Source organism: Stegodyphus dumicola, chromosome 6 (genome assembly GCF_044657685.1).
Source record: "Stegodyphus dumicola isolate Sdum_Otavi_A_Nest chromosome 6, ASM4465768v1".
In the NCBI taxonomy this organism is placed as follows: Eukaryota; Metazoa; Arthropoda; class Arachnida; order Araneae; family Eresidae; genus Stegodyphus; species Stegodyphus dumicola.
The window spans coordinates 89,728,827-89,744,174 of NC_140773.1; the positions used below are offsets into that span (position 1 = coordinate 89,728,827).

The window sequence follows — 15,348 nt, forward strand, 5'->3', positions numbered from 1 at the left end:
CCTGACAGACCGAGTTGCCTGCGCCCAGAAAGCCTTTCCAAGACCTTAAGGTGCTTCCATTTCGTTTGATGGTATAGCTACAGCCTGTCGTTCCATTCACCTGGGAGCCATCTGTATAAATCTTAAGGGCATTAGAGTGATCGTTGTTGTCTTCAAGCATCGTTGTATAAGCATGGACATTCTTGCAGAAAAGGGCCGGGTGTACTTCCGCAACTTGTAGATTGCTCTCAAAGTCCTCCGGTGAGAAATGGAGGTTCTGGTATTGAGCAGGTTGCTTAAGCAGAGTAACTTTTGCGATGACCGCTTCCATTTGGGCCCGTATGTGCAGTGGAATAAGTCCAGCCAGCACTGTGGCTGCTGCAGTCGCTGTGGTCCTGTAGGCCCTCGTGATGGCCAAAACAAATGGGCGTTGAACGCTGTTCAAAATTTGTTGCTTCCTTGTAGTCATTGGAAGTGCCCATATGGCCGCTCCATAGATAAGTATTTTTTCTACCACTGTGCTGTATATTATCTTTAGGATGTGGGGACGGAGCCCCCAGTCTGAGCCTTGCATGCCCTTTATTCGGGAGGCTATTCTATGAGCTTTAATGCGTTGAGCTCGCAAATGAGAGAGCCAGGAGAGTTTTTCATCGATTAATAAGCCGAGAAGCTTTAGTTCTTCCACTCGTTTTACTCTCTTTTGTCTAAGGTTAATACATGGATTGCGAAGGAGTGTCTGGCCAGGTTTATGAAATATTATATATTTCGACTTGTGCTCCGAGATTCGTAGCTTCTTTTGGTTGCAGAGCATGTCAAACTGCGAGATAACGTCATTGCAGCGGGCTTCGAGAACGTGCCTGCTGTGTCCTCTGACGATGAATGTAGCATCATCTGCAAATGCAAATGCCTTCGCTCCTTCCGGCCACTGAGTGCACAAGATCGAATTGAAAGTCATGTTCCATAGGACAGGACCAGCGCATGATCCCTGTGGACAGCCCCTGGTCTGTTGTCTGGTAATGATTCCTCCGTCGTGCACAACTATGAATTTTCTGTTGCTGAGGTGACTTTTAAAAACTGTAAAAGATTGTTTGGAATATCAGCTGTGTGCAGGGCTTCGAGCACAGCAGGCCACCACAGGGAATCAAATGCACTTTGGAGATCTAAACTTAGTACTGCTACGTGTTGATTGTTACTGCGAGCTTCCGTGATTTCTTTCTGAAGAAGATCAAGGGCATGGACCGTTGATATGCTTTCCCTAAAACCGAATTGTAGCTGCGACAAGAATTTTTTCCGGGTGAGGTGATGCTTTAGTCTGGTGACTGCAAGTTTTTCTAAAACCTTCCCTATTGCCGACAACAAGCATATCGGGCGGAAGGAGGTAGGGTCATTCGGATGCTTCTCAGGTTTGGCAAAGAGGACTACTTGCCCCGTTTTGAATGCCACTGGAAAATACCTGTGCTCCAGCAATTTGTTGAAATACTTGCAAAGGAATCCGGGTTTTGCCTTGTGTACAGCTTTGACTATGCTGTAATCAAGCGAGTCAGGGCCTGGTGCTTTTCGCTTGGGCAGAATACACATGATAGCGGTGACTTCCGGATCCTGAAAGGGAGGATCGTCAGTTGCCGTCGTGAAGAGCTGGTATGCCAGGTGAGAATTTTCTGTGAATTCCTCCTGACTGTCGTTGGGAAAGATTGCATCCAGGATTTTGGAGAGTACTGCCTCCTTTGTAGTCTCTTGCTCGGGTGGTGAACTGTCAAAAAGGCGAAGCTGTGGCGGTTTAAAGACACTACCTCGTGCTATTTTGAATAGCGCACCATAAATATCGGTATTATTAGTGCAAAAGTTTCTCCAACACGCAAGCTTTGCATTAAGAATTGCTCTTTTATATTCCGCTTGTGCCTTTCGGTATGAGATGCTGAGTGCCAGCCTAGCTTCCTGGTCGTATTCTTTCATGCGCCTTCTCATTGCGCGTGTTTTACTGCGCTGCGCTCCTATGAAGCAGCTGAAAATCGATGAAACTTTCTACAATGGTGTTCATTTTTCGGCTCATTCACAACGTCATTGTAATTCATGCGAGATATAAATAGCCTACCATAATTGGTGCTTATTTGGTAACTGGTGCCCCATTAACGTAAAAGTACCCACTGTTCTTAGTCATTGAACATTTTATTAAAATCTTACAAAAATTACTTACAAAAATTACCGAGTGCTTATAGAAATTAATATTAGAATGCAACGTCTGTATTAGTTACTTCATTGTGTATTTTATGCCAACATAATGAAGAAATTAGCTCTCATTATGCGCTTATCTTCAGTATCGGAAATGAAGGTGCGGTCACCAGGGCAAAGCGGTAAAGTTAATAAGCACTGGTAGTTCAGCCTGGGTTTGAATCCCACCGCCCAACGGGGCGCTTGCACGGACATTTTCGTGTTTTTCGCATGTATAAGATGTATACGAGCGAGTTTTCCTTTGCAGAGTTTTTAAGGATGGCATTCCTTCCTTTATGTGCTTTGCCGTGTTTCATTCAAAGTAAACCAAACCGGAAATGAAGGAACTTAAAGGAATTTGTTTCTTGTCCATAAAGGTAAATGTTATTACGGAACAAATTATGGCTTATGTAGAAGCGATCTGTGTAATAGAATTGAGTAACCATTGTGTCGCCATTTAGCCCTCGTGTGGCCCTGTAACTTAACTAAATTCTTCAGTAAGCGCTGGATAATGAAGGACGAGGGGCATCCACCTGCTTACCTCTGCTAGACGCAAGTGCCCCCATCACCTGTGTGATAGAATTAAATTTTACTCACTTCTGTTCACCTCATACAAGCTAAAATCGAACTCTTATCTGGAAAGTTGTACCAATCAGTGTTAAGGAAATACAAGTAACTAGAATGCACTCATCTGCAAGTTTAGACAAATTGTAATATCTAATTCGATTACATGAAAAGATAACAGCAGATGCTGAAGTAACTGTCAAAATTGTTTATTTTCAACCCGTGTTGAGATATCGGCTGAAACGTCGGTCATGAAACTAAGGTTACATTTGCGATAAGCCAGTACATACTACTATAAATGCAGTTCTCGCTTTCAAGTAGATCTGGTAGGGATTAATCATTTGTTTTTACGTTTTGAATGGATTATAATTATCTTTCGTTGGGGTTTTCTAAAGTTGTGTGGGCTTCAATTGCTATAATTTATTTTTTTTATATTTTGTGTATTCCTTACACTCCTAAAACTGAATATATATATGTTGTAAAAAGTTGTGAAAATATGTTAAATTCAGAGTCCGTAGTTTTTATATTCAATGATTTCCCCCCTTTTTTAAACTGTGTTTATGTTATGGAAATGAAATATAACATGCGTAGATCAAACGGGTTTCTGTACTCTCCAACTCCTCTCTAGCTTTTTATCCATCTTTTCAAAACATCCCATACATTTTCATTCGATTTTTGGATGGAAGATTCACCAATCTATGTATATTGTGGTTTCAGGTGGAAAATGTAATTAACCTATGTTCTCCTGAAATCTCTTTAGGTGACTAATTGTTATGTATTATAGTTTACATAGAAGTTTGAATTCTGAAACTGGTTAGCCTATAGGAAATGAACTCGCTGCTTTTAGGACTGGTATTTTTCGTTTTCAGATTGGCATGCATGTGAACAAATCCACGAGAAACCACATTATCTGAAGTTTATATCCTCATTTCGTTACCTTAAACAGGATGTACAACTGTAGATAAACCTGGTTATGAAACTCTTTATTCTTCTAACAAGCATTTGATAGGAGTCTTTGATTTGAAATATTCTGTATCGTGTTAAGTTCCATGTTTTTTTTTTTCTGAAATGCGATACTTCTAATTTATGTAAAATGTTTCTCATTTTATAGAATTATAAATGAAATACTGCATAGGAAACCCTTAATTTAAATTATCTCCTAGAAGTTACTAGATTTGATCCAAAAATATTTCAGTGAGGATGATACGTCAGTGGATTTTCCTTTTAAATTGCTTATTAATAGTTATTTTGAAAAAGTTTTCACTAATAATGTTACGAATTTGTACAAGCATAGATGATTTTAATGCATTTTTCTGTGTAATGTAACGCGAAATATGTAGACAAGCTGGGAGAGAAAAGTAAGAATACAGGGGCAAGTCTATTTAACATTGAGTAAATAGGTATCTCGATAATTTGGCGAGAAGTTGCCAAACCTGGCAAACATTTGGAGGCATTTAGGTCGGGACTCTGTATCACTGTAACCGTAATTCGACCCTCATATTACCTTCCAAGTAAGCAGAAAATACCATAAATACCTCGGCGGCCCGTTGAAAACTATATAAGAGCGGAGAGGTCTGTCAGGTTCTGTTAGCTTAACGTGAGTTCCGAATATAGCTTCGCTCTTTAGCTGCGCTTCACAATGCGTTTGTTTAACGTTCTTAACTGTATGAAGTGTAACTGATGTGATACTGTAAACACCTGTACAAGTATTTCTGTGGAATATTCTAGAAATTTGAAATGTCTCGTATGATAAAAATTAATTTTTATTAACCTATCATTGAACCTGTGTGCATTTAATCTATTACGAAACCGTACGCACGCAATAATATTCCAAAAACTTCCAGTTAAAACCAGACTAATTGAAGCCCCTAGGTACTGTCTTCGGGTCAGTCTAGGTACTGCCCTAGGTCAGTCTAATTCGGCTGATAGTTTAATCGCTATCTGGCTTAAAAAGTGCTGAAGCATTCAACACAAATGTCCTGCGATCATGATTACCCTCGTGTCTGTATAGTCTTCGAGTGACAAATAGATTAATAGTTGATATGTGAACAAACTCTGATATTTCAAACCTGGCTCAAGCCTCTTGGAATGGGCTGGTTGCAAGGACTTACTGTCGTTTCCTTCGTGTGTGAGGTAGATGTCGGAAGTTCTTCATTATAAAGGCATTCCTTAAGTTGATAGTCCTTATACATGTGAAAAACACAACTATTTTTCGAAACCAGTTATTCAAGATAAAATAAATATGCAATAAGAATTCAATTGTATGCTAATATTTTATGAAAAAATAAAATTACTTATTAAATGAGAATCATTTAATCTAATGTTTAATGAATGCAGATAATATATAATGTTTATTACATAACTTTTCAATTACTGAAATATTATATTGGAATGTAGCTTTTTTTCAATGGATGGACGAAACAAAAATGTTTTGATTTTAATTTACTTTAATGATAGCGCGCCTAATCTACGCAACCTAATATTAAATTATTTTGCTTTTGATATAAAGTTACTGTCAGGCCAGAAAAGATGTCATTATATTGCTTCATATATATCACTTACTATTAAGAAGTCATTATATTGCATAATCAAAGATTTCATTAATGTGGTTAGGGGACTTCCAATTTTTTTTCTTGTTCGTTTTATTCAGGATACGAAATGAGACCTTGGAATGTCTAGACAATTTCGAAGAACAATGTGTCAAAGAGAATAAAGAGTTGGCTGAAACCGTCAAGAAAACGAGATCTTTTATCAGCGATATATGTATTCCAAGTTCGAAATTTATATCCGGTAAGTATAATTTATTATATTCGCTAAGAAAGCATTTTGATATTAACATTTTATGGTAAATTTCCATTGTTAAATTGTAATAAATGTATTGAAATTTTATTATTGAATTCTTTGAGCCAGTCAGGCGTTTAAGCCACAGATGTTTCGTAAGACAAATAATCTTCAGTTTATTTTATACGGACTTTTTTAATACCTCGTGTGTTGATGTTCAAAATTATTTTTGAATATAGCTGGAATTTAAATTTTGTATCTAAGCGGGCATCAAAGACATGGTGAAGTTGAAGTTCCTGATTTTTCCCTTGGGTTCGGTTTGTAGTCACTTATGTCCTTTTTGCAATCAAATGCGACTCTAAAATATATTGAAAACCTGGTATTTTCATTACCCAAATTGCTCTTCAGTGTATTTCATAAATGCATCGCCTTTTCTACAATGTTTAGTTTGGTTTATTCAATTATAATACCCTTGCTGACTGTAGGATCAGTATCAGGACTATTATCAAATCTTTTAAAGTGGTAAGGATTAGAGATATCAGCATAAACCAGTATTTTAATTCACCTTATGTATAAGCAGCATAAATCAGCTGGCTTTCGTGTCTGGGCTTTGTAAGAAATCAGCAACACTCTTGGTGATGCTCGAAAAAGGGATTAACATGTGCTGCTGTCTCATGAAATACATTTGACCGCATATTCTCCTGTAAAATATGCTGATAGGTTTATATATCTTCTCCCATGACACATTTTGCAGCTCCCTCGATTTAAACTTAAATTTGAACTTGTCTAATTGTACATTTATTGCATCTGAAACCTGGTATAACTATTGAAGAGAAACATTAGCCTGAATTTAGAATCTGAGAATAAAGAATACCAATTTGCAGCATTATGGTTTGAATAAATTCAAACGGTGTTTTTTTAGGTTCGGAATAACCAAAAATTAATTTCCAGTTATTTTATAATTAACTTTTATATTACTTGCGGGGAAAACAGAATAGAATCGCGTCAGAAAATAATACAGTAACAACCCCTTGCGGCGGACCACACAGAGATAAGTAAATCATTTGTGCGGTTACCGCTTCCAAGCTTTACGATGTGTTGGTCGACATGGCATGTTTCTGACATCGCAGACGCAATAATTCGTCCAGTTTGACAGTGCAAGAGACATAACTTCACGACTAGTATCAGGAGATTTTTGCGTTCTGCACCGTGTCCGTCGTCAAAGTCTCTCGATTTCAGGAGGTGATGACTAACCAATGATCTGATTTTTCCTCTGATATCATTCCAGATATAATGAATCAGAGGATGTAAAATACTACTGAAAAATTAAGGAGGCGTGGATAATTCAGTTTGAAGATTTTTTTCCGTTGGAGTTACACATTAGAGAGCTCCTGAACTCTCGACTAGAGACACCTAGACTGCTCATGAACTCTGGACCAGAGACCCTCGTTAGCAGGCTCCTCACACTACGAGGATTATAATTCATACCGATAACTGTCTATCCTATCCATGAATTATATATATATGTAAAGACCATCTCGTAATTGTAATAAATGTTTTGAGTGCAATAATGCAGTAAGTATCATGCAACCTCACAAACGTATTCGATCATTATAAGGAGTCTGACGCGCTGTCTGCAGCCCACTGAACACAGTGGTAACCTGGCAAGTCACTTCCACCGTAGTGATTCCCCAGTGGTGACCCGGACGTGATTTGAACACCCAGCCCTCTGATCTGGAGTCTGATGCGCTACCTACCGCCACTCAACATAATCGTAACCTGACAGTCACTATCACATTAGTGACCACCCTCGCCCTTAACAATTTCGCTTAAGGCGGACCTTAGGCTAACATGAACAAAATTTCGATCTCGTCAGCGATGCACGAATTATGAAATTTTTAAAGTTCTTTGCGTTATTCGATTTTTTCATTTAGCACGAACTTTCAAAGGTTTTCATACTTTTCCTGTTGTCTCTCTGCTAGGACTGCGTTCAGAAACGTTCCGTCCCGTTTAAATTAAAAATCCTTTAAAACAAAACCAACACGAGTAACACTGCTCGACAATCGCGGTCATCGCGTCATCAATGAGCAGCGAAGTCACCTCTTATTTAAATGTGCTTACTGTAACACTTGGCATATTATGTGAATAAGTCCAGTTAAAATGTAAGTGATTTGTTTTAATATAAAGTATTCACCCAGATTTACTGGACTGTAGTTGGATATGAATTTTCAAAGCATTTCAACATGTCTTTATTCTTCGAAATTCTAGCTGCACTGTTCGACAATCCTGTAGATGGCGCTCTGTTAGCTATCAGGTTACGACAACTAACGTTAAGTTGCGCTAAGAAAGTGAATCACGGCCAAGAAGCAGACAGGCATAGATCTGCAAACAAAACTAAAAATATTAGTAGTAGACCGTGGTGTATTGAAGAAAAGTAGCAATTACCGAAAAGTATGGAATTCCCAAATCTACCTTATCCACAGTACTTAAAAGTAGTAAATGAGATCTTAATGCTGCTGCATCGGGTTCCGAGAAAAAATCTAAGCAAGTACGAAACTTCATTTTTAGAATCGTTCAATCATATGTGAGTTTCCAGTGGACCTATAATTTAAGTTCACCTATAATTCAGTCCAAATCAAAAGAGATTGCATAATATTCAGACATTTCAAATTGTAATTGTTCCGCTGGTTAGCTATACCGTTTACAAAAGAAACGCTCAGTTTCATCATTAGTTATGTGTGATGAAGCGAATAAATTTGATGAAAAAGGAACAAACAACTTGCATGAATTTGGCCAACTGAGAGAAGTAGTGTTGTGTGCAGTATGGACGACACTGAATCATCGAAACAAAAGCTGACGCATGCCATGGTGGAGCATACAGCAAACAACGTTTAACTATTGCCCTTTATGTAATACAAACAGGGATAAACACCGTCCTTGAGTGATCAGTAAGACCAAGAAACCACATTATTTTAAGAATGTAAACATTACTTTTACTGTAAGACAGCATGGATCGACAGCTCGTCAAGTGGCTTGGTTTTAATGGTTGAATGGTGACTGAGAATAGGCATGTTCTTAGGAAATTTGACAAGTGTACATCCCGTAACATACGCGATCTGAGCCTAACCACTCTAAAGGTTCACATTTCTCCCAATATGCAACAATCGTCTTCAGCCTTTGGGTCAAGGCATTATTGGTCTTATGAAGTCTTACTGCAAGCGACTTACGAGAACTGCAATTTGCGCTGCTGAAACGACAAAGGCCAACTTGGAGTATGATTGATGCAAAAAAAGCTATTGCTTCGTTCTGAAAATGCGTGTCATCACAAGACATGCAGAACTGTTTCAGAGGAATCTTTAGAAATATACGCCCTAATCCTCTTGACGAGTTGGATGATATCAAAGATATGACTTTTACTTCACTTAACGAATGGTGTTAGTTTGACGAGTTTATTAGTGCAGATGACGATATTGCCATGTGTGCTGCATTGGAATCCGATGTACCGGCAACTGTGTCTGAGGTGCAAGAAATGTCATTAGAAGAAAGTAAAGAAGACTATATCATTCTACCCATGCGCCAGGGAGTGTTACATGCTTTGGACACTGTAAAACGTTTTGCTGTAACATCGAATTGACCGCTAGTTTAGAAGACATGAGTACAGTTTACCGTGAATTTACCAAGTATTTTCGTTCTCGTCTGCGACAGCGCAATGTAGAGAAATGTTTCGCCAGAAAATGACTCCGAGTACATGTTTTCAAATTGCTGTAACGTAATTTAGGTATTATTATAGTATTTTCTATTACAACATGCATAATATACTGTAGTACATATGTAGTATATTGTAAATGACTGATATGTAGAAAAAACTATTCCAAAGTTTGAGTCCCCAGTTAACACCAATTGTTTTAACATTAACTCTTAATTTTTGAGTTCCTTGGGATTCATGTTAATGAGGGTTTGCTATATATCGATATATTGTTAAATCAGAATGGTAAGTCAAAAATTGTATGGATATATCGTTAATGCACAATACATGTTATATTTATGAAACAATTACATATCGAAATTGTTTTCATGAGTGTGCTTAAAGTAATATTTACTTAGGCAGGTTGCGTATAAAACTTCTTAAGAAAGCATCTTTTTGTTAGTGGTATTCATGGACAAGTCTTTGTATTCCATTTTTTAACGGACAAAGGATTGAATTATGGCAAACCTGCCTAAAGGAAGGTATGTCTTCATGCGCTTTTTAAAACAAAACTGGATCGTATGTTCATAACATATGAGGAAAAACTACGACACCGTCCATGCAGCCAACATTTTTGCCATATTGTTAAACCGGGTCGAAAAACCATGGCTCAACCGTCTTATCCACTCAGTCAGTGGTGAGATAATCATTTGTGACGATATTTTATGAAATTAACTAATCTATATTTTTCTATCATCATCAGTTATTTATATTTGATTATGTTGCTTGACTTCATGTTATGGAAGATCTTTCTGATTACTACTGTCTGAGCCGCCTGAATATTATCGCCCAAAGAATGGGAATTAAGTTTCGTCTTATATTAAAAAGTAATGGAAGTTAGCTTACCTATCATCATAAATGTGCGTAAGATTCGCGATTGCATATCATATTAATCATTATGTGGAAGCGAAGTATAAGTCAAACTTAATCTGACTCTCGTAAATAAGCAGCTCATCAGTGGCTGATTGGTTAAAACCGTAAAATCCTCCTAGCAGGATCCGGGTTCGAATTCTGACGAACGGGGTGACTGTAGGGTGTTTCCTTTGTGCAACAGGAATTCTAACCAGTTTGCTTTAGAAAGTCCTCCATAACTGTAACCCTACCTTTGGGCAAGATGGCCTTCGTGTGCTTTATCACAGTCGATTAAAAAACAGACTTTCTCTTGGAAGAAAATTTCGCTGTATTGACATATTCTAGGATGTACTAGAATTATAGGTCAATTTTCTGACTTCGAAAATTTTTAAATTGGCACGTTTGAAAAATTTTTTCAGGTACTGTTATATCTTCCGTCTTTTCTTTCACAATAAATGCCCCTTATTCAAATCCAAGACTGATTCTGTAGAATATCTTTCACCTCCTTATGAGCTTTATTTTGCAGTATTTAAATGTCTTTTTGTTAAGTAAATAGGTAACAAATAGTTTAAGAAGTTTCGTTACGTTTTAAATATCCCTTGAAGTAGTTCTTGGGTAACGGTAATTTCTTCAAGATACGTATGTTCTGCATAAGGCATTTGTCAAATTATTCAAAACATTGACTTTAACCAAAGAAATATTTATTATATATTTCCCTGTTTTTATAATGGTAAGAGCAAATACATGTAAAGTATTAATTTTCGTGCAATACGAAGCGGCTGCAATTTTTTTGCCAACTTAAAAGCAGTTTTATTTTGCAGATGCGATAACTTACGGAGGGTGTTTCAAAAGTGCATCTGGAAGCTTCTTGCAGTGTCTTAATTCATCTGAACCAAAAAACTTTGGAAGTGACACTGATTCAAAGTTAAAGAATGATTGTTGGTAAGTAAAGGTTCATTCTCATTCATAAGTTCATTTTACATGAAGTAAATTAACAATAAAATCGAAAACTCAAACAGGCGGAAGCAGAGGTTTTCCACCATACACCCCTTTCTCCATTGCTGGACTATCACCCGTCTTCTCTTCAAAGGTCGAAATATTTAAATTTGGATTATTTTTTAATATATTTTCTAAATTAAAGTGTATGGAAAACGTTTTTAAATACTAAAACTTGAATAAGTCATTTTTTCATATTCATAAAGTAAAATAACAGTTAAAAGGCTGACCACATTCTTCCAAGAAGAGGGGGGGGGAATTCCGCCATGGTTGACAATCCATGCTACAAGGTTCGAAGAAATCTCGTGGTTAGTAATAAAAGTTGTAAATCAGATTAGTATTGAATGTAAAGTAGTTTATCTTACTGAACGTTCAAAAGCTTTCTATACTTCATTTTAAATGCTTGAATTATTTCCAAATTTAAAAATTATAGATCGTTTATACAGTGTGATGAAGCAAAACGGTTACTTGTGAAATTACGATTCATCAGATAACAGGAGTGGAAACTAGTCAGTAATTCTGAGTTACATGCAAACTGGACCCTGTGTGATTAAAAGATGTCTATAATTTGGCTTTCGTTTTTAGAAAGAATAATAGAGGTGAGGAAGTCTTCAAATTTTCATATTCGTTAACTAGAAGCAAAGTATTAGTTAAATTTGAAGTTTTTTTTCCTAATCTGGAAAATCATTAAATACGAATTCGTGATATTCGACGAATGTAGGTTGATGTAAATTAATTTAAGAGGAATTTCTCTGTGAAATTTGGAAATGTGGTCATTAACACGTTGAGAGCGGCGCCGAATTTGCTATCATTTCCCTTCAGCCGGCAGCGAGCTAGGCCGTATTTTTGTTTAGAATGTTTCAATACATTTCATTGAAACTAAATTTGATCATATTTCATTGAGACCATATTTATTTTTTAACTTTAATATAGTCGGTTCCCCGAACCGACGCCAGCCAAACGAAAATTCCAGTGCCGGTCCCCAGGGACCGACGCCGGCCACACGGAAAGTTCACTGCCGGGCCCCCGGCGCCGCGTTCAACGTGTTAACAGCCCGGCATGAGTTGTGCGGCTAAAGTAGGTACTTAAATATATTGATTGCATATGTGCAGTCAATTGTAAAAGTAACGAGTGATTATTTATTTATTGCATAACGTTAATAGGCCAGGAAAAGAAACTGATGATTAATGGTGAAGTTAGAGGAAGATGGAAGGGAAATTCAGATGTACAATTTGGTCATCTTCATTTGAGTTCAAACCTTATTGCACTCTGGGCCTAAGCTGTGAATACGAGCCACTTTCTTTTGCGAAGTCCACTACTAAAGAATCCTTACCCTCAGGGGCCAGACTGCCGTTGTGTGCTGTTCCCTGTTCTAATTGCCCTAACTGAACGTTAGCAGATTGCATTTTACCTTGGCATGGACTCCAGAATTTCCCAGCAGCATACGTGATAAAAATTTGCGTGGAGTTTTAAAACTTTGGTTCAGAAACTTTGCAGTTGCTGAGGAATTTTCAGGAAGCACAAAGCTTTTGTGAATGGAAGAGAGAATGCTGAGAACGAAAGTGTCTAGGATGTTCTACGAGGGCTTAGATCATGTGGTTTCGAATAATCGAGTGTTTCAGAAATAATTACTTGCAGCCGTTGGGAAATTTAAAACATATAGTTTTTCCTGTGACAAGTAACACATCTTTGCTTGTAAGGGAATTCTTAATTCAGAAGAATAACCATGTTTCTTCATCTTCCGTAGAATTCTCTATTTCTTGGGATTTCTGTTCTTAATTTTGAGATATTTGTAATAATCAGGTAGTTATAGGGGGTTTGAACGACTTTCGAAATGAAGACTTCCGCTGTTATGAGAGACAATGACTACTTAAATTAATTAGTGATGACTACTTAAATTAATGGTAACTTCTCTGTTCAGTTCCAATTGGTTTATGAGTTGTATTTTGTGATTTCCTAATTTTTTGCATTCTTTTTGTTGCAGATTGAATTTTTATTTATATTATTGATTCCAATTCTCCTTTAATTCAAGTATTCATGGGTTGTGAAGTACAAATCAGAATGCTCATATGTATGTGTATAAATTTTAATCTAGAAAGGCAAATTTAAAAACAGCACATTACGCGATTTTGGATGAATAAAAATTCGTTTTAGTTAAGGAAAATTAAATTTATTCGACCACACTGTATTTAGATCTTTAAAAATTCTAAAAAGTAATAGTCAGTATAAAGGATACAAAATACTTGTACCCTTTACAAATCAGCGTCTTTAAATTCATTCTATGTAATTTCGGCTTGTAAAATGTTAGTTTTAGAATGAACTTTGAAAAATCTCCTATTTAAGCAACCTTGTTCCAATGTGAATTTAAGCTTGAAGGGAATTTTTGTCGCTATAAATTTTGCGCACAGTTTACTAATTTCATAAAGTGTTGTCTGTCCGAGACATTAGAATATTTTATGCATAATATTTAAATAGTTGCTCTGGAAAGTTGCGGAATACAAGCTGTGCTTTATTTCCAAGTCTAAAGACGTAACTTTTTTTTTCATGTATTTCTCCATTCAGTAACTTTTGTTGGGACATGCGATACATTCTGGAGACATTTACCGCATTCAGAAAAGATTACAAATTTTGTATGTGAAGCTCGGCTAACAAGTTCTTCTTATTCAATTAAAGGAAATGCATTTTATTTAAAATGAGGCAAGAAGATTCATTTATTCTATCTTTTGTACATTATAAACACAAATCTTCTATTGCTTAAATTGCAAAGATATTAAAAATGGGGCTTGAAGAATAGAAAAATCTTGATAAATCAACTGTCAAATTTTTAAAAAATTGATCGAAATTGGAAACTTGCAGCTTTTCTTAAATACTCTAATAAAACATTTAAGGCCAAATGGTTTTTAACTGTGTAACATAAGGGTATTAATACAAAAGTAGTGTTTTAAAATTATACTTGGTATTCTGTTGCAGTGGTCCATATGCTTAGAAAATAGTATATGTTTTACAAAATGAACCATTTATATTAATTCATATCAGTTTTTGAAAATAAGCATTTCGGTTCAATGTGTTTTTTCCTGTAAGCACATTCTTAACCAAAGATTTTAATATCTTTCTATATGCTACGTGCGGAGGAAAAATCAGATCAGAAACTGTTAATTGGAAATCAAACATTAAGATTTCATCTGTTTTCCGGTGAATGAATAATTCAGACAAACTGCTTTTAATGAGATGAATTCACCAAAGGTCGCATGTGCAAATGCAGAAGCTAAAAGAAAAATTACAATTTCTTCGATTCTAAAGCGTGCAATTTTTTAATATAGTTGAAATCTGTGAACCTCAGAATCCATGGTGTCATAGAATCTCAGATATTTGCAAACTATTAATCATTACCTAATAATTAGTTTTTCGAAATATTAATTTAAATAGAAATGTATGGTAGCATTTAACCGGCATTAATACATTGCAAAATTTCTAGAAACGATAATTTTATAAAAATTAACTATTTTGATTTCAGCATCTATAAGGAATTGAGGAACTGCGCCGTGCAAAAGGTGGAAGATTCTTGTGGTGAAACTGCTTCTCAAGTGATTCATGAGGACGTGATTAACATTAACGGAGCTGGATTTGAATTGGTGTGCAAGGATCTTTTTCATGAATGTGGAGCAGCGACTGGGGTGCTGGCATCATCGGCAGCTGTACTTATTTCTCTGTTTATCACAGTCTTGTTTTCAGTGAATTCCTGATTGTCACTTTTTCTTGAAGTTATTGTTATTAAATTATAATTTTCTAACCGTTAACTACGGTTCATTTTTGCCTCTACTAATTATTAGGTAGGATCTTGATAAAAAAAATCTAGACATTTAGCCGCACTAAAAGAATCTAATAAATAGTCATCATTGTTAGAAGGTGGTTACTCATGGTTTAATTTGAAAAATTATAAATGTGAAGGCCTTAGAAGACCGTCAGGGAAGCTAACCAAGAGTAAATAATATTCAATTAATAAAATAAAATACAAATAAATGAAAAATTAGTTCAAAAGGAAATTAAAGTATATGAGCTCAGTGTCTGTGGGTTTGGGTCTGAAACCACGTTTTTATTCGAAGAAGTACCGGAGCCAGGTTTCGGTGGATTTGGGGATGAATTTAATAAATACCACATAAAGAAAAATTTCCTATTAAAGTTGAAACGTGTTCAACGTTTTCTTTTAAATATTGAAAATCACC

General features: G+C 36.2%; 1 protein-coding gene across 1 annotated transcript in view; it reads left to right on the plus strand.

Moving 5' to 3' along the window:
- Positions 1-14,922, plus strand: part of LOC118186557 (uncharacterized) — a 32,221-nt gene extending 17,299 nt beyond the window's left edge. The window contains exons 3-5 of the mRNA XM_035356665.2: positions 5,402-5,541; positions 10,951-11,071; positions 14,640-14,922. Of these exons, the coding sequence (XP_035212556.1) occupies positions 5,402-5,541; positions 10,951-11,071; positions 14,640-14,868 (490 nt within the window). The 3' untranslated portion in view covers positions 14,869-14,922. The remainder of the gene's footprint in view (positions 1-5,401; positions 5,542-10,950; positions 11,072-14,639) is intronic.
- Positions 14,923-15,348: the final 426 nt, after the last annotated feature.